The 19,076-nt window shown below is 36.0% G+C and overlaps 1 protein-coding gene across 16 annotated transcripts in view; it reads left to right on the top strand.

Moving 5' to 3' along the window:
* The window catches only part of PCDH15 (protocadherin related 15), a 691,874-nt gene that overhangs the window by 407,577 nt on the left and 265,221 nt on the right, over window positions 1–19,076 (top strand). For 15 of the 16 annotated variants that reach the window (XM_003783651.1, XM_003783650.1, XM_023509543.1 and 12 more), the window contains 2 exons: window positions 191–384; window positions 11,970–12,102. In XM_003783651.1, coding sequence (XP_003783699.1) covers window positions 191–384; window positions 11,970–12,102 — 327 coding nt within the window. The remainder of the gene's footprint in view (window positions 1–190; window positions 385–11,969; window positions 12,103–19,076) is intronic. The other variant, XM_003783664.1, reaches the window with a different exon arrangement.

Raw genomic sequence — 19,076 nt, forward strand, 5'->3', positions numbered from 1 at the left:
TGATTGCTCCAGTATCATAACAACACAGCAGCCTCAGTTCAAGAAAACAAGGGGTGTAGCTGTCAAGACAACCTTTTTTTACTTCTGTTTTGTCTCTGAGAACTCGTTCCTTTCCTTGGAGGGGGAAAAACCAACGTGATGGTGAAAAGTTGAGTCCCGAGAGGATTTATGTTGTGGTTTTCAATTGTAGCTCACTGCAGTCGACGCAGATGAAGGGTCAAACGGAGAGATCACGTATGACATCCTGGTCGGGGCCCAGGGCGACTTCATCATCAACAGAACCACGGGGCTGATCACTGTCGCGCCGGGGGTGGAACTGATAGTCGGGCGGACTTACGCGCTCACAGTCCAAGCCGCGGATAATGCTCCCCCTGCAGAGAGAAGGTAATTTATATGAGAACCATTGCTGTCTTTCCCTCGCTCCCATTTAACCCCATAATTAAATTTAAGAAGCGCAGCAAGCATTCTTTTATCCTATAAACATCTAAATTAGATCAGAAAATCACAGAGACCAGATTCACAGGAACTGCACATTCTGATTTGGTTAAATAGTGGGAAAGGGACAATACAGACAAGATTAAACCACAAAATAATTAACTGTGATTTCACAGACGCAGAAGGATGGGGCACTGGGAAATATCAGAGGCATGTTTTCGTGTATGAACAAAGAGCAAGGTTTCAGACGGAGTGAGAAATGCTCTTTTCTTCAAAGAAACTCACAAACGTTATTGGTGGCATGTAAAGTGCCAGAGTTTTAAAGCCACCTCTCAGTGAATCGGTAATTCTCGAATATATACTTATGTAAAATAATACATAGGTAGCATATGCATGAGTACGTGTTCATGCATACATACCTGTAAAAAGAGGAAAAGAGAACAATTCAAAGTATTCCTTAATTAATTAATTTTGAGATGAACACTTAACTCTGTAGGCCTAACTAGAGTGCTGTGGCCTCAGCATAGCTCAAGGCAACCTCAAATTCCTGGGCTCAAGCAGTCCTCCTGCTTTAGGTTCTCAAGTATCTGGACTGCAGGAACATTACCACCACCCCTGGCTAAGTTTTCTATTTTTTGCAGCGATGGGGCTCTCACTGGTGCTTGCTCAGGCAGGTCTCCAACTCCTGAGTGATTCTCCTGCCTCTGCCTCCCAGAGTGGGAGGATTACAGGCATGAGCCACTGCGCCCGGCCAAGGTCCCTACTATTATAGATGCATCTCTCTAGTCTTCCACTTGAGATGTCCCTTGGTTCATTTCCAGATTTGCAGTATATATTTCAAGAAAACATGAATGAATATAAATATGCTTCTGCATTTTGCTACCTTTGTTTCCTGTCACAGTATATCACAGGTTTTTCCCCATGTGAATAGTAGATAACTTCTTCAGATCTTTTTTTACAGCTATATAATATACCTTCTTAGATATGTAATGCCATGGAAGAAGTCCATTATCAATGATCTTTCAAATTTAAGTCTCTTTCTTTTACTAAAAATGTAGATATAACATCACTCTGAATACATACAATATTAATAAATTGCCAGAAATGAGATTAAAAAGTACATATGATTCTAACTTATAGTATAGCTGACTGTCAAATTGCTTTCTATAGAGCTTAAACAATTTCCAATTCCAAGTGCAAAGTCTGAGAATGGATAATTCTATCCAATATTCCTGATCATGTATAATATCAAACATTGGAATTTGGTCAATCTGATAGATAAGAAATGGTATCTAATTTTTGTCCATTTGATTATGGGTGAATTGGAATATATTTCTCATGTTTAAGTGATAATTCTATTACTTTTTTTGTGACTTCTGTTGTTATAACTTTTATTCATGTGGTACCTTAAGCCCTGATTATTTTCCATTTTCTGCTAATGCTTTTTTAATAAGCTCATATTATGTACTTAAACCTATGTTGCATTAGGCCTCATCCTAGTGTACAGTAAGAGGCATTCATGCAAACACATTTTTTTCCAGTCCTATACCCTGCTGTCCCCACATAATGGGTAATGAATCTGATCCTCACTACTTTGATATGTTACATTTGTTATATTATAGCTTTATGTAGCTTCATACATATTTTATTCTAGAATTTCTATTCAATTTCATTATTTATTTCTCTTTTTATGGACTAATATCACACATTTTTGACTATTATAGCTACATACTATGCTATATCTTCTGCTGGAACTAACTTACCTCAATGTTTTTCCCTCCAAAGTTTTCCTCCTTCTGTTAATGTTTCTCTTTGACTTATAAACAATCAAGTTCCATGGGGATTTTGTTGTTTTATGAAACTGTCTTAGCAACACATTAAATTTATAAACTACTTGTGGTTATATTTTAGACTGATTTTTACATATTGATTTTAAGTCTTTCAATCCAAGAATTTTCTGTCACTTAATTTATCCATGCTTTGAGTCCTTTAGTAGTTTTTTGCTTTGTTCTGTTTTTTTTTTTTCTTTTTAAATTTCTTTATAGAAGTCTTGCACATTTTTCTTTTTTTGGTAAGTTTCTGTATCTGTTGGTTTTATTAAATAGATTCCTTTCTTCCTTGTATCTCTGAATGGGCTGGGATTTACATAAAGGAATGGTTAATCTCTTTAGATTAATTTTTAACTCTTTCTTATTCAATTCTCTTAAATTTTGTAGTTTCTAGTTTATTCTCCTATGTTATTCAAGAATATATTTAAAAATGGTGATTTTTCGTGTGCATGTGTCTAAAACCAACAGTATTTTGGGGGTCTGGAATCTGTACCAGAACTCTTTATTTCATGGTCTCTTACGAAGTATTCATCTGTTCCTATTTTATTGACTTTAAAAGTAAGAGTGGTAGTTTTCAGGTTAAATAAACATTCTTACATGAAGAGAGCAATGGCTTTTCTTCTGGAGAGAAGGGGATGATGATGGATCTTAATATAGTTCCTAAAATAAACCTATTTTGCATTCCTGGTATAATTCTACTAGGCCAGATGTTTTATTCTTAAAATAAACTGTTGAGATATGTTTGTTGACATCTTATTTAATGAAATTAGCCTGCACTTTTAATTTTGAGAAATCTCATCAAATTTCTGTGTGGTTGTCATGATGCTTCTTCATAAGAGAAACAAAAGTCACAAGGACACAGGATGACTAGACTACTAGGAACCTAACCAGGACACAAGGGAGAAAGCCCAGCTTGATCTAATAAATTCATGGGGGGAAGCACCATAGAAATAGAAGAAATTTAAAAATTCATCAGGGACAACTTTGCTTTAGTAAGCAAAAATAAAAAACCTAAATGGGTAATTTTATAAAACTATAATGTACCAAAATCGATCCTAAAAAGCTAGAAAATCTTAAGCTAACAGTCCCACAGAGGAAATACAGAAAGTTCTCAAAAGACCCACTACACCAGGTCCAGGCAGCTTGACAGGATAACTGTAATTAAATCTAAAAGAGTGAATCATTCCCATCTTCATAAACCCCTGCCAGAACAGAGAAAAGGCCACCGTTTCCTTGGTAGCACACTCATGTGTTTTCTCTTGTCACCACTGGAGACGAGACTAGTTATGGAGATATGTGGTGGATTTCTGGCTTTTCATTGATATTTCTAGACTATTTTCCCTGCTTCTCCTTAAGAGTCTCCTTTGGAATCTCGAGTTTAAACAAAATGGGTAACACCCATTACCTGCCCTGGTTGTACAGAGGACCGGACCCTCCCTATTAGCTCATCTCTCTAACCTCAGACTCTATTGTTATCTACAGATCTGCAGGTCACACTTGGAAAAGTTTCGTTCCTACTTCAACAGTTCTTTAGTCAAACTTCTCGATCAGTTCATATCCTTGCAGTTACTCAGACCAAACATTCTTGCTGCCATCCTCAGTGTCCCTCTTTCTCTCAAACTTCAGACATAACCTTCAGCAACCCCTCTATCTTCTACCAGCAAAGAACTTAGATTCGGGAAACAACAGCTCCTGACATTTTGGTTATTAATATTTCATCCAAGCCCCTGTGCTCTCTAGTCCAGCGTGTTAAAAAATCTCTTCTAATTGGACTTAGGTCTGTGTCCCCTCCAATCTTTTTAACACAGTAGCCTGAGTGCTCTTAGTAAGAGGCAATCCTTTCATTCTGTTGTTACTCACACTCTCCCGTGCTTTCATGCTTTCACGAAGCACTCTAAGTAAAATGCAAAAATCACTAAACAAAGCCAGTTTGCTGGCCTGACATAGACCCCTCCCTCTTGTTACCAATTCATACTAACCTCATCTTCTACATGAAGTGGGTTCCCTTAGTCCGTTCCAGTCATTACACCAGTCTCCTCTGTGTCGGAGGATCATGGATCTCTTCAAACTTTTCAAATTAACTTTCATCTCCTCTCTGACACCTCTTTTCTTAGCTTTTTGTCTAAGTTGACTTGGTAGCAATTATGTAAAGAGGGTGCATATTGCTTCAGTGAGAGAATATGTTTAATTTTAGACATATTTATGACTGTGGCCATAATTAACAATTACAGAAAACAAATAGATATACAATTAGCCTGCATCAGCACATTTAGCCAAGCTGAGATCAAAAATATCTGGAATGAAAAACTGTGTCTGTGCTGAGCATGTATACACTTTTTTCTTTCATTATTCTTTAAACAATATAGAATACTATTTACATGACATTTGCATTTTATTTGGTATTATAAGTAATCTAGATATGATTTAAAGCATAGGGGAGGATGTATATAGATTATATACAAATGCTACATAATTTTGTATCACGGACTTGAGCATCAGAGAACTTTGGTGTCCACCAGGGTCCTGAAACTCCCCATGGATACCAAGGAACACAGCCTGAATGCCTGAACCTGATACTAAGGCTAAGGGCCCTTTCTTGGAAGACAGCTATAGAATGCTTTTATATTATGCATATTGACTAGTTGCAGAATTGAAAATAAGAGTCCAATAAAGTTTGAATAAATTTTAAATCAGGACTTAATTTATACTAGCTTATTCTGAAGAGGAGGCAAGAGTGATTGATACATTGTTGAGCATGTCTGGTAGGCCCAGCCACCATGCTGGCTACGTTAGTCCATAATTTCTAATCTTAAAAACAACATTGTGAGTTTTGCATAATTGAATTTATTTTTGCATCCCAGATATGTGAAGCCAAAATAAGATAGTTGAATTGGCTAAGTAAGATACTTTACTCCCAAACCCCTACTTAACAAGTATTAGGACCCTAACTTGAACTCAGGGCTTGTAGATTTTATAAAGTTTTCCTCCAGTCTGTTCCCTACTTAAAAGCATCATAGTTACAGTTATGAAAAAAAAAAGAAAAGAAAAGAAAAACTGCAATTACTTACTAGCTATACTAATTATAAGAACAAAATCATCTTTTTGTCACTTCAACTTTCATTAATGTCCATCAATATTCATAAGTTTCTTTTATGCTATGTCTTTGGTTTTCCATTAAAGACATCACTGTGCAAAGTAGATCTGATCTGATCTCTTTGTACCAACATGTTATAATTATTGTTTGACATGTTTTAAATTACTTCATTGATTATTTAACAAATGAAGTTTTATATTTCACTTTTTACTTAGTTCCCACTTGCAACACCTATCACTGATTTTCTTGGATACATTATTACCTACAATTATCAGTATAGTGAAACTATTTCACTTAGGTATAATCGTACTATATTCCACAAGAGAAAATTCAGTGCTATCTTCCAAATTTAAATAGACAAATCTTTTCAGTGATACATTTAGTTGACCTAGCCTCATTTTAAAGAATGGCTTAGATCATAAAAGATTACCGTATGTTTTGTGAAACATCAACTGGGACTCGAACAGAATAAAATCCACATGCCTGTACTTCCATTCTACCTGCTAGGATAATGTCGTGTTCACTGTAGGATAATGACATTGCTATTTTCTGGAGGGAAATTAATCATCCAAATTGAGTTGAAGAATGTACTGAAGGATTATGAAGTTTGCTTTCAGTATTTCCCTTAAAAGGAAGAGGCTAGTTGAAAATTCAGAACATAAATTTATAGATGGTGATATGTTGTCCAGACTGACCCAGCCAGCAAGAATGATGTGGAAGCCTAATTAAATAATATCAAAAACACTGGAAGGAACTTTTGAACTTGGGCAATTATTAATAATATTCTTTCCAATGGGCAACTTCAATTAATAAATTTAAATACCATTTACTGTCTAAATAAGGCCAGTGTGAATTAGCTCCTTATACATTTGTTATTCCAACTCAGTAAACCAGCTAAAGATTGAGAGAGCAGGAATAGATTGTTTCATTTTATGTTAGGCTAAGATAAGAGACAAAACCAAACTATTAAAAGAAAGATATTTTGGGTATTATTAACTCTAGTGATATATGCAAAACACCTTCTACTTATTTAATTCAACAAAATTACATAAATATTTATTAAATTATGATCTGAATGAAGCATTACTGTCCAGTATTTATGACAGCATAGAAAATAAAAGAAGATAATCCCCAAATAGCTTATAAAAAATTATAATAAAGCAATTGATACATGGCGCAGAAAACTTTTTTATAAATTAATTCCACATTTTTTAATGGAATGAAGGTTATATTTAATTAACATAAGATAAAATAATCCATTCTCAAAATCATTTTTCTATTTTCAATATATATGTTCTTTTAAAATCTTTACATCCTCTCTTTATTATTAATAAAGAAATGATGGAATATTTATTTATTTTAAGAAAAAAGTACTGAGTTCCTACAGATCCTGGTCTCCTGGGGAGGTGCTGAGAATGTAAGGCAAGTGAAATGAGGTGTCTGCCTGGCTGGCGTTCAGACGGAGGTGCAGGTGAATTCAGACAGTCAGTAGTGGATACATACAAGTGCAAGTTCACTTGGGCAGGAAATGTTATAGGACATCCAAGGAAAAGAAACAGAATCAGAGAATAGGAAGTAGGAGAAAGCCATTGTTAAGGAACTATGAGAGACTTTGCACACTGACCAGCTTAAAACCTTAATCCTCATGGTGGCGATGAAGTTGGTAACAGCAGAAGTAAGATCCGAGCTGCACCTGCCCGCCTTACCTCTTACCACTGCCCTTTTAGGGCCTCCCCTTTCACTATACAAAATACACAGTTCTCATGTTTAGCACTCCGTAAATTCACCCTGGCCTTTTCTCAGTCTGCAATGCCCTATGATTTTTACATGTAAAAACATTGTGCGTTTGAATCTTCACCCTTATAACTTCCCCTGAAAAGTCTTCTCTCACTTCCCTCACATATTGGTTTTAAATAGGAATCTTTGATCCCATAGATTCCTATGTATACGTCCACAATAATAGAATAGAACCTGTGAACTCTGAACTGTAAATATAGCTTGTCTAGCACAATGTTGGTTTGAGACAAAACAACAACAACAACAATAAAACAGAAAAAGAAAAATCCTGTAACGTCTCTGTCTGAAGTGCAGCAATACTACAAATCATCATCTGTAACCATCATCTTACAAAAAGGTAGAAATGTATAACTACACTAGACACTTTGTAGCACATATTGACACATTTAAAGTCAAATTGCAATGTGAACTGTACAATCCCATAAATGGCCACAGCATCATCATCTTATACTGCTGATGATTATTGTAACTCTTCCAAAGGTAAAGCCTGTTAAGTCTTTTTTCCAAACTCTTCTTTGTTAATTTTTTATAATAAGTTCTAGGGATAACGTTTCATTTATGGTATAAATAATTAAAAGTTGTGAAATACTGAAAATAATTTTTTAGTTTCCAAGGGACTGTCATTGCTACAAATTCAGAATGTTTTATACTCACACACATCAGATAAGTCAAACTTTCCTAATTTATTTTGCGGACTTGTTTTGGTGGAATATGAGGAAGAAGAGCAGGTGGATTTGGAATTCTGGGGCCTTGTCTTTTCATTTATTCACTGTTGCTAATTAATTTTATAACTTTGATTCAGCCACCTACTCTTTCTACTTTTTAAATCCTCTTGTGTAAAGTGAGAGTTAAGTTAGATGGTTTCGAGTGTCTTTTAAAAACCCTGAGTATCTGAGAAATCCATTATTCCCTCTTTTGTTCTATTTTGACCGTCATTATCAAATGAGAAATCATAAAGCTTTATGATCTTTCATTTTCATAAATGGAGATTTATCCACATTGTGCTGGCTACATTACAAAAATAAAATTTGTGTTGTATAGATGCTCAGTTTTATGCATTTAGAACTGGCTATAAAACGTAAATACAGAGCACTCACATAAAATGTTATTATTTATCTAGTGACTGTCTTGCTTTATTATGTGCTTAAATGATGCTGTTAAATTACTACTATTTATTACAGCATTAATGCTATCATTTTATTGTGAATATTATTGGTATTGAATTTTAGGAAAGCTAACTCTGACACTATGCTGACATCAGGGATAAAAAAAGGAGATAGCATTTTAAAGGGCAATAACCCTCAAGAAGGCTGGTGCTTATTTAAACACCATCTAGGGAAGTGTCAGGATGTTGAAGATGAAAAATGCAAGACCTTGAACTATAATCTTCCCCCAAATAACTCTAACATTCAAGACCAAGAGGAAAAAAAATATTTAGCAGTTCTAGCATTTGAATTATCACGAAAAGTATTGGAGGAACTCGAGGGGTAAGGACAGATGAAAAAGGTGGTCGCACTGGACCAGGGTTGTTTTCCGTCTCCTGCTTTAGATTCCTGTGCATTTTCTATTTGAGATTTTTTAAGTTTTATTCTGCATGGCAAATATACAAGTGCCTCATACAAGTTAAAGGTATTCATTGTAGTTTTGTGAGTGTAAACAATTTAACCTTGTAAAATGGCAGAATAGTGAAAAGGAAGATAATAAGGAAATAAAGTATAATAAGTTTAGTATAAACTATACTTTCACAAGCCTCCAGAGACAATGATTCTCATAAAGCCTTCATAAAGTATCCCTTACCAGTAAGCTGGAGCTGTAAAGAATGTCCAGAGCAGGAAAGGCCTAGTGTATTGAAAAGAAATTTTGAGTTTGTAGTATAGATGTGTTTCCAGTCAAAATAAATGTTAATTAACAGGAGAAATGTTGGCTCCAGGGGCATTGAGGACTTTAGATCAGTTTGCAGAGGAATTGCCTGGGACGCTAAGTTTAAAAGCAGTTGAGTCTACATGTCACACTCTTTAAGAGATTCTGCAGCAACAGTCTTCAAAATCTAGTGTGTATGACTAAAACCTTGGAAGGGTATAAAAATGCAGATTCTTGCATCCCAGCCCAAAGATTCTGACCCAATACCACCATACCCTCTGCTGGGACTGATGAGGAGATACTGTCTTCTTGTAGGACGTTAGACTAGAAAAGCAAAAGGATGCAATTAAATACGTCTAAAATATTATAAAAGATATGAATTCGGTAAGTGCAAGATTGTTTATACCAATCAGAATAGAATACGATGACTTCTTTTGGACAATTTATCAATAATAAATGATAAATGTTTTATATTTGTACTTATAGACACATGCGCACACACATACAGAATCTTCATCCTTGTGCTAACCTTGGATAATAATAAGCTTATTATTCTCATTTCTCACATGAAAATCGTGAAGCTGAATGAAGTAATTTACACAACCTCATAGAGCAGCAGTATCCAAATTCTCACCAAGAACTGCCTGGATACAAATCTCATATTCAACATCATTCACCTAGTTATTGCCGATAATGTTATAGGGATGGTTATGCATAGAGGATGTGCTGTCAGGACAGAGAAACAGAAGCATAAAAAGTTTCAAAGACCTGATGAAAAGCAGATGATAAAATAAGCCAGGATCTTCAAGGGTAATTAATATCAGGGAGAGTGCTGTACATTTTGGGGCTGCTTTGGGGCCCACATTCCTACCCAGCAGGATGTTAGGTCTACATCAAAATGACAATTTCTTTGTTCCCACAACATGGGAAGTGAGAAAATTTTCATTCCACATATTTTGTAATTTTCCATTATTTTGCTTTCAGATTAATTACTATAACTTTATAAAAAATATTTTTCATCTATTCTAGTCTATTTCAAACATTGACCTCCTGAAAGGCTCAGTTGTATATACACACACACAGACATACATACACACATACACATACATATATATACATATATTTTAAAGAAAGAAGAATTTTAAGTAAATCAGAATTTGATTAATTTATTTATTAAACTTAAATAATAAAGTGGTAAAAATCAGAGAAACGCATCAATACATATATTTTAACTGATTATAGATGTCTATATTTTAAATTAAAATAAGATTATTTTGGAACAATGTTATGGTAAGTGTAAGCATGAAATTCTTTTCTTTTCTTTTTTTTTTTTTTTCTTTTTGAAGACAGAGTCTCAAGTTGTCGCCCTGGGTAGAGTGCTGTGGTGTCCTAACTCATAGCAACCTCCAAGTCTTGGGCTCAAGTGATCTTTCTGCCTCAGTTTTTCTATTTTTAGTAGAGACAGGGTCTCACTTTTGCTCAGGCTGGTCTCAAGCTACTTGCTCTCGTGAACTCAAGCTATTGACCCACCCCGGCCTCCCAGAGTGAAGTATGAAATTCTTTACAGTCACTGGAGCTTTTTAAACATGCTTAATATTCTATAGATATTTAACTGTCTAATGAGGATATGCTGAGAAACAATTTGATTTCAGGCACATTATAAAGTAATAAGCTATAATACCCAATGTGGGTACCCATTAATTTCTATTTCTCTTTAAACAATTTTAAAAAGTAGAACGGCTTAGTTAATAATGTCAGAAAAGTGTTTTGGGTGAGTATGTCTTTCAACTGAAGCTCTTAATAAAGAGTAAAGCTACTGGGCAGAGTCTGTGGCTCACAGGAATAGGGCCCCGGCCTCATATGCTGGAGGTGGCAGGTTCAAACCCAGCCCCGGCCAAAAAAAAAAAAAAAAAGAGTAAAGCTACCTTATAAAAATTCTTATCTCCACATCCACATAGAAATCATAAGGAATGTGCTTTGATGAAAAGTTATAATTTTTCTTAAAATAAATTGAAAGCATCTCAGTGGTGGTAGTTTGCAAAAAATGTCGTATGTGTGTGTGTGTGTGTTTTGTAGGGTAAAGGACTAACTTTATAAATTCCTAGGTCTCCTTATTATATTTTGGCCAACTTTTCTTCTTTACAAACCCTCAACATCTTGCTTTTTCGGCTTTCATTTTGCGGAGACATTTCAGAGTTCAGAGACATCAAGAAAGTTATTACATCAAGGCTCATATTTTCCCTTATAATAATATATATACAATATTATATAAATAATATATATAATGTCTTACCCAAGAAAATTTAAATGTCCTAATCAAGAAAATTTCCCATCAATGTAAGGGTTTAATTAAATTTAATTTCTAGCTTTTCATGGTATACTTTTTAAGGAAGATTTAAACATATTTAGTTTTGTTTGAAACCGTTTCACACAAGGATTATTGTATGATCCTGAGTCCTGACGAGCACGCATGGTAAGCCATTGATGTCAACAAGAAAACTAATAAAACCCAGCCTAGAATTTGTTTTGTGTATTACTTTAATCAATACTCCCTCTGCTGGATTAATTGAAAGAGAGCCCCAAGGACAGTCCTATTACCAGATGTTTATAGAATTTTTTTTTTTGCTATTAGGGAAGCATTAAAAAAACAATGTCAGAAGTCAAGGTAAGTTAATTTATTAGCTTTGTTTGTATAGCTATTCCTTTTTAATTTACACCGTTAATCTAAGTAGGAAAAAATAGTTACTGGAGGAAATTCTTTTCCTATTACTAAGATCATTTCATAAATGCATTATATTTCAGTGTTAGTTTTCCCCCCCATCCTTTCAGTCTGTTTTTAATACGTTTTATTAAGTTTGGAAATGTCCTCTCCCAGTGACGGAGTGAAGGATGCGGCGTAAGCTTAAATGTGATGTCGATTTGTAACCCTCTCGCTCACTTCTCTTTCTCTGCAGGCACTCCATCTGCACTGTGTACATTGAAGTGCTTCCTCCCAATAATCAAAGCCCTCCTCGCTTCCCACAGCTGATGTATAGTCTTGAAATCAGTGAAGCCATGAGGATTGGTGCTGTCTTATTAAATCTGCAGGTACGCTCCTTGAGATGGGTGTGTGTGTGTGTGTGTGTAAATTCTAAAGGGACCTGCTTGAGGTCTCAGGAGTTTATGTTCGTGCATGGAAGGAAAAATCTCATATGGTTGCTCACACTCTGGTGACTGAAAATTGCATGCAGAAAGCCAAGCCAGGGTAATAGAGATGGACGGTTTCCGCAGATCATCTATTCTATTGATTGGCAGAATTGCTGAACTAGTGTTTGACTGACAGGGATTAGCTGAAATTGTTACAGAAGAGAATGAAGGGTTTGGAAATATGTACTTGATTATTTTGTAGTTTGCACTCACAAAGCCTGCACCTGACTGCTGTTCTCTGTCTTGGATGCTTTTCCTCAGTTGGATTTATTTTTATTGCACTGACGTATAGGGGAAAAAACCTTCAACTCCACGTCTGATCATAGGTGTTCTGATTCTGAAGTCAGCTCTGCTTCATCTTATGGACATAGGCAAATCTTGCAATTGTTGTGTCTCAGGTTACATATTTATTTTAGATGGGAGGATTAGTTTTAGTTAATATTTCCGCTTTCAGTTAGAGAATCATGAGAATATGAAATACTTGCAAGCTGATAGTTTGGTTTCCAATGCTTTGTATTCAGACCACAGTGCAATTGACCCTGGAAGCCAGTAGGCTGAATGTGCAGCTTCAAGTTGGGCTAAACATGACATTGTCAGTTGTCACTTTCTCTAATAATCATAAAAACGATAACATGACATATTATTTTACATGACTTCTGGTGTTACATGGGAGTAGCTTAAGTTTCTGATAAGAGAATTCAGCAAGATGGCCTGAAAGGTTAGGAAAGATTTTAACGTGACTGACCCAGGGAAACCCCAGCATCAATCTTTGCCATTAAATCAAGTGCCACTAGGCACAGCGACATCATACTCAAATCCGATTGAATATTCATGTAGTCTCACCCAAACCCTGATGACATAAAGTAGATCCCACAGAATGTTGGTATTGAAAAGGATTTGAATATAATGAAACTTATCAAACTTCATTTTCCAGATGTGGAAATTGAACCCCATAGAAAGTTCATAGAATTGGACCCCATAGACATAAAGATGAGTTAATTTCCTTCACTTCTAAAACGAGACTTTTTCCATTATATCCTACTGATTACTGGAGGCTGCCAACATTTGGTTGGCATTCCCAAGTATTTCTCTGTGCCTCAGTTCTAATATTTATTGTGTTGCCTTTCTCCTGGTAACTAGAGAATTTGATTGTTCATTTATTATTGTAACATGGAAACAATTATGTGAAGGTAAAGATATTAGTAACAGGAAAGGAGAATTTGAATGGACAAATTAAAAGAAAGTAAAAAAAGTCTAATTTCTTTAGGAAGAAAAAATAAACTACTGTACTGACAAGGAGAAAAAAAAAATCATTAAGATATATGCATTTGATAGAATAGTAAATATTATTGTCTTTATATTCCTGGGAATTCATGTATTGAAACAAGAAGGAAAGAAAAGAAATAAAACAAAATAAATCTTGGTTTTGTAAGAATCAGGTCAAGAAATTATGCATGTTTTATATTTAAATATTTCTTAAGTCTATGCCTTGATATAATTTAACGTTCTCTGAGGTAAAACATAATTTTACTTATAAGGTGGCTCAGCTTTCATTTTAATAAATTTCGGAAAGGTGTCAGGAACCATATTATAGTTGAATAATTCTACCTGTGAGTTAAAGATGAAAAGAAGTTGGCCTTTTTTATATCTCAAATTTCTCTAGCACAAAGGCTGGAAAAATACTTGAAATGACATTTCTATTCACTCATTGTGCTTTGCGTAGAAGCAAAAGAAAGGGTTTCCAGTTACAGCGCCAGTCTCTATTAGAAAGTACGACGGTGACACCAGCAAGGTATTTTAAATAGGCCACCAACCACCCACTTTTGTTCACGATAAGCTGAGCCTGAATTTAAACTACTGACCTAAAATTTGAAAAGCTTCCATCAAATTACTCCTCCGGATACTCCTAATAAGAGGGTGCGTGAGAGGCACTCGGGCCTCCTGTGGCCCCTCCAGCCCCGGCCTTTCACGCAGGGAGCAGTACCTACTGCTGACTCACCGCTCAGTGCAGAGACAGGATTCATGAGGAAATAGTATTTCCAACCGTAGAAGCACACTGGCTTTTTCAAAATACTCTGTTTTACTGAGATCAAAGAAGCTCTTTTCAGACATCAATTTTTATTAGTCCTACAACATCATAAGTATCGAAGAAACATACGTAAAAACATATTTGTTTTTAGAACCGTCTCATTTTAAGTAGGTTCCTTTCATTGTATCCAAAAGTTGTTTAAGATTTGCTGCAGCGTATCAGTGCTGTTTTCCCTGACTTCCATATTGATGATATTCAGGAGAGGAGAAGGTTACACAGAGCTCTGCTTTCTCAAGCCTCTTACGCCACTCAGGGTTAATTTTAAGAGATTGTTTTCCTGAGAGTTCAGATCTTGCTCAAAATCACAATTATATATAATTATGACCTGCTGGGAAAACCTGTTTCAGTGTAGTGCTGGGGCCAGAGTTAGTGTGTGCATCTCTCCCCAATTCTGTGTTCAATCACGAGCCTGGCCTTGACCATTGTGGGCATGTTCATGCCACAGGAATTGACAAATACAACAAATTAGTGCCCACCACTCTTGTTAAGTACCTATGAATATACCAGCTGATATAGAGATTTTTTTCTTTCTCTCTCTCTCTTTCTTTTCTTTTCATTTTTTTTTTGAGTCAGAGTCTCACTTTATTGCCCCAGGCTAGAGTGCTGTGGCCTCACAGCAACCTCAAACTCCTGGGCTCAAGCGATCCTCTTGCCCCAGCCTCCTAAGTAGCTGGGACTACAGGTGTGCACTACCATCCCTGGCTAGTTTTTCTATTTTTAACAGAGACAGGGTCTCGTACTTGCTCAGGCTGGTCGCCTCCTCCTGAGCTCAAGTGATTTTCCCCCACCTCAGCCTCCCACAATGCTAGGATTATAGGTGTGATCTCTGTCACCCAGACTTTAGAGCTAATTTCAAATATTTAAATCAATAAAATATGTTGACTCCTAGGCTTCCTGCCTTTGTGTCCCTCTGAATTTTTTATCTATTTTCATCACACTACAGGTGAGGTACTGCTACTTAAAAAACTGTTATCCCCCAATATCTGAGTCTTTCTCTTTTCCTTACAAGAGTGTTATTTCTTTGCAAACTACCCTTACATATAACTCACATTCCCTTTGGCCCACCCTATGGCCACAAGCATAATGCTCCTGATAAAATTCCCTTGTATCATCCTCATCCTCAGGAACAATACAGCTGACCGTTGAAGAACACAGGTGTGAATCGTGCAGGTACATTTACTTGTGGATTTTTTATGGGATGTGAAACTTTCCTAAATGGAGGTCCAACTTTTCATACATGTGAGTTCTGTAGGGCAGACTTCCAGACTTGAAAGTGTGAAGATTTGGGGTGTGACTGGAGGTCCCTGTGTATACCAGGGAATGACTACAGCCAACGTTTTTTTTATTTTAAATTATTTACTTATTCTATCAGACAAGATAGGTTATGTTGTGTACACATACATTTGATATTTGAGACTGGCAAAGATGTATTTCTTATGCCTCTTGTGTGCCCATCATGGAAAAGCTCCAGCTCTACTCACCACTTTCATTCCCCTTCAGAATGACGGGGCAGCCTCCATGTAGGAAAACCTTGCTCTAATAACAAACAAACAGATGTTCTTTCTATGCCAACATCAGAGGAGAAACGAAGCAAGACAACAGTGTAAGATCGTATCTACCTAGAAACAAAAACAGTTTGAAAATAAAGGTAAACTAAACTATAAAGTATCATATCAGTAAAAACGATCTTTGCTAAATAATAGTTATAGACTTAAATTGAGACATTGCTGATAAAGTCAGTTGTGCACCAGAAGCACAAGCAATCAACATGGGAGCTTGAGAACAGCCAGAGGAGAATGCAATGAAATAGTTTTGCAGGTTTTTTATTTTTGGCCCGGGCCGGCTTTAAACCCGCCTACTCCTTGAGCCATAGGCGCCACCCGTGAAATGGTTTTGATTTTTAATAGTTTGATTTTAGATTTGAAAATAAAACTGTTTTATTTTATTCTTTAGAAGGCAAGATGCCTTAGTCAAACTGGGTATAAGATAATGCAGTCCTGAACTTTTATACCTTTAAAAGAAGCAAAAGGGAGGGAAAGATTTGGGAAATTTCACCAAAGTACAGGTCTGTAGTGTTTGACAATTAAAAGAATCAACTCTGACCCTGCCTCAATCCATTCCTGAACTGCTAAGTTATGAAATGTGTTACTCTCAGAGCCTTGACTTTTTGTTTTAGCATAGTTTATTCGAGATAAAATTCTTAGTTCCTTTCGCATTTCCCCAAATCATCAAAATATACATTTATCAGCAGTGAGTCTTTGCCTGAGTGAAGAAAAACAAATAGACCTGATCAATGCTGAATGCAGTGAGCTGTTCCCTGAGAGCCAGTGAGGTCATCCCAAAATTAAATTCAGCTATGATTTGCGAAATGGATAACAAATGTGCAGATGGGGAGTGGAGGGAAACCAGGACCCTCTTTGCATGCAATGTATTTATTTCTTACAGATGAAGATGGGTGTTCGGTGAGAAATAAGGGCTGGCAATTTTTCCTTGATTTATAATGTTTTTTTCTCATTTCTCTTTCTTTTTGCTACTACTTCTCTATTTATACTGACATATGGAATTATTTCTAAAATGAGAGGTAGGGAAAACAATAATGCACTTGAAATATGTCGGTACTAATGTAAAGAAATATAAAGAGAACAGGTAGAGTGAGGCATAGGCTGACAAATGATAGTCCACGGGCAAAGTGGCCTGTTTTTGTGTGGTTGGTCAGCTCAGAATTTTTTTTTTACATATTTAATGATTTGTTAAAAACATATCAACAAATAAAATATGGAAAAAAACAACAGAAATTAAATAATAACATGCAGAATTTTTAAGGAGCCCACAAGACTTAATTATTTTAAAGCTTATCTTTTTTGCAGATAAACTTTGCCGACCCTGATCCACATTGTGTGTCATTAAAAAAAAGAAAAAAAATCCTTATTTTGGGCTTGGCACCCATAACTCAGTGACTAGGGCACTGGCCATGGACACCAAAGCTGGTGGGTTTAAGCCTGGCCCAGGCCTGCTAAACAGTGACAACTACAACAGCAACAAAAAAGCCAGGTGTTGTGGTGGGTACCTGTAGTCCCAGCTGCTGGGGAGGCTGAGGTAGAGAATTGCTTAAGCTCAAGAGTTTAAGGTTGCTGTGAGCTGTGATGCTACTGCATTCTACCAAGGGCAACATAGTGAGACTCTGTCTCAAAAAAAAAAAAAAAAGCCTATTTTGTTTATATAAATGATAAAGTCACCTTTTAAAGAGAAAAAATATAAAAACTATCTTTTCTTTTCTTTTTTCTTTTTTTTTTTTTTTCAGTTTTTGGCCTGGCCATTTTTCAACCTGCCCCTTCCAGTATATGGATGGACTGGCGCCCTACTCCTTGAGCCAGAGGCACCGCCCATAAAAACTATCTCTTCAACCCTAAAATTTAATATTAGTTTATTATATTAAATTGAATTAAGGGATTCTTCATTTAGCTAAAATAGAAGCATCAGTTAGTAAAGTTCTTGCAGCCCTCCCTATCCATGAGTTCCACACCCTTGAGTTCAACCAACCATAGAGTGACTGTATTTAAAATAAAAGACGGTTGAGCCTTTGATAAATATGTATAGATTTTTTTCTTCTCACTGTTTTCTAAACAATATGGTATAACAGCTATTTACCTAGCATTTACATTGTAGTAGGTATTATGATAATCTAGAAATGATTTACACCATACCAGGAGCTGTACATTGATTATATGCAAATCCTGCAGCCTTTTAGGTAAGAGCTCGTGTCTGTGGATTTTTGTATCCACAGGGAGCTTGAAACCAACAGAGGGCTGCTGAGGGTTGATCATGTTCAATAAATATTTTTTAAAGTGAAATAATATAGATGAGCTTTTCCTGTGGTATGTAAGAAGGCGAAATTTTAGGAGCTTGGGAAATAGATGAGAGGTTAGTGTCTTTGTATAGAGAAAATGAGTTGAAATCAGATAGCATGTAAATTAGAGAGTGCTTGAAATGCGAAAGAAAGTACTTTATTACTGGTTATTTTTGTTCCAATTCTCTAAGAGGAAAATTACCGTTCATGTTTTTCTGTTAACTCATGAAAGATTCGTGATTTTAAAAGAGAGCAAGAAGCTCCTGGGCACTTGAAATAATGGCTGAGAAAGGGAGATATCAAAGAATATGACAGCGGCATCTCCATCCATACTTTGTAAATCGACTAGCTCTCCTACTGAGAACCAATGACCACCTGCAATTTAGAAAACAAACTTCCACTTTGGAATCTCAAGGCACAGATGGCTAAGAGATTGATATAAATAATAACAGAATCAACATCTTATTTTAATGGACTTCCACTATAAGCCAGGAGCTATCTTAAGCATTTGGAAGCTTCCTCTTCTTCCAGCAAAGCAGAGAAATAACCTTTCCAGGGTCCTGTTGCAGAGATGAGATTCCAGCACAAGCTGTCTGATTCTAGAGTCTCTGTGCCAGCCACTGTTTCTTGCTATCTTTTCCTGAGGACTGAGACTCCCTTCAGTTTTACTCAGACGTGGTAGTGATTATTCACCCGCAAAGCAGATCTCCCCACAAAGTGAATCATTATTCTAAGATCAGCTTGATTAGTCTTGATCGTATTTTTCTGTGGTTGCTTCATGATTCTTTACAAAAGTGAAAAAAATACACAGAAAATGTCCATAGACACTGGAAAAACTTCGTTTAGCCTTAGCTTTTAACTTCTGGTTCTACCTGCCAGTGAGTTGACTGGATCTGACAGTCGGATCCTCTTTCCTTTCACTGGCAATCTCCTTGTTGG

Source organism: Otolemur garnettii, unplaced genomic scaffold (assembly GCF_000181295.1).
Source record: "Otolemur garnettii isolate 467f Iridium unplaced genomic scaffold, OtoGar3 scaffold00008, whole genome shotgun sequence".
NCBI lineage: Eukaryota > Metazoa > Chordata > Mammalia > Primates > Galagidae > Otolemur > Otolemur garnettii.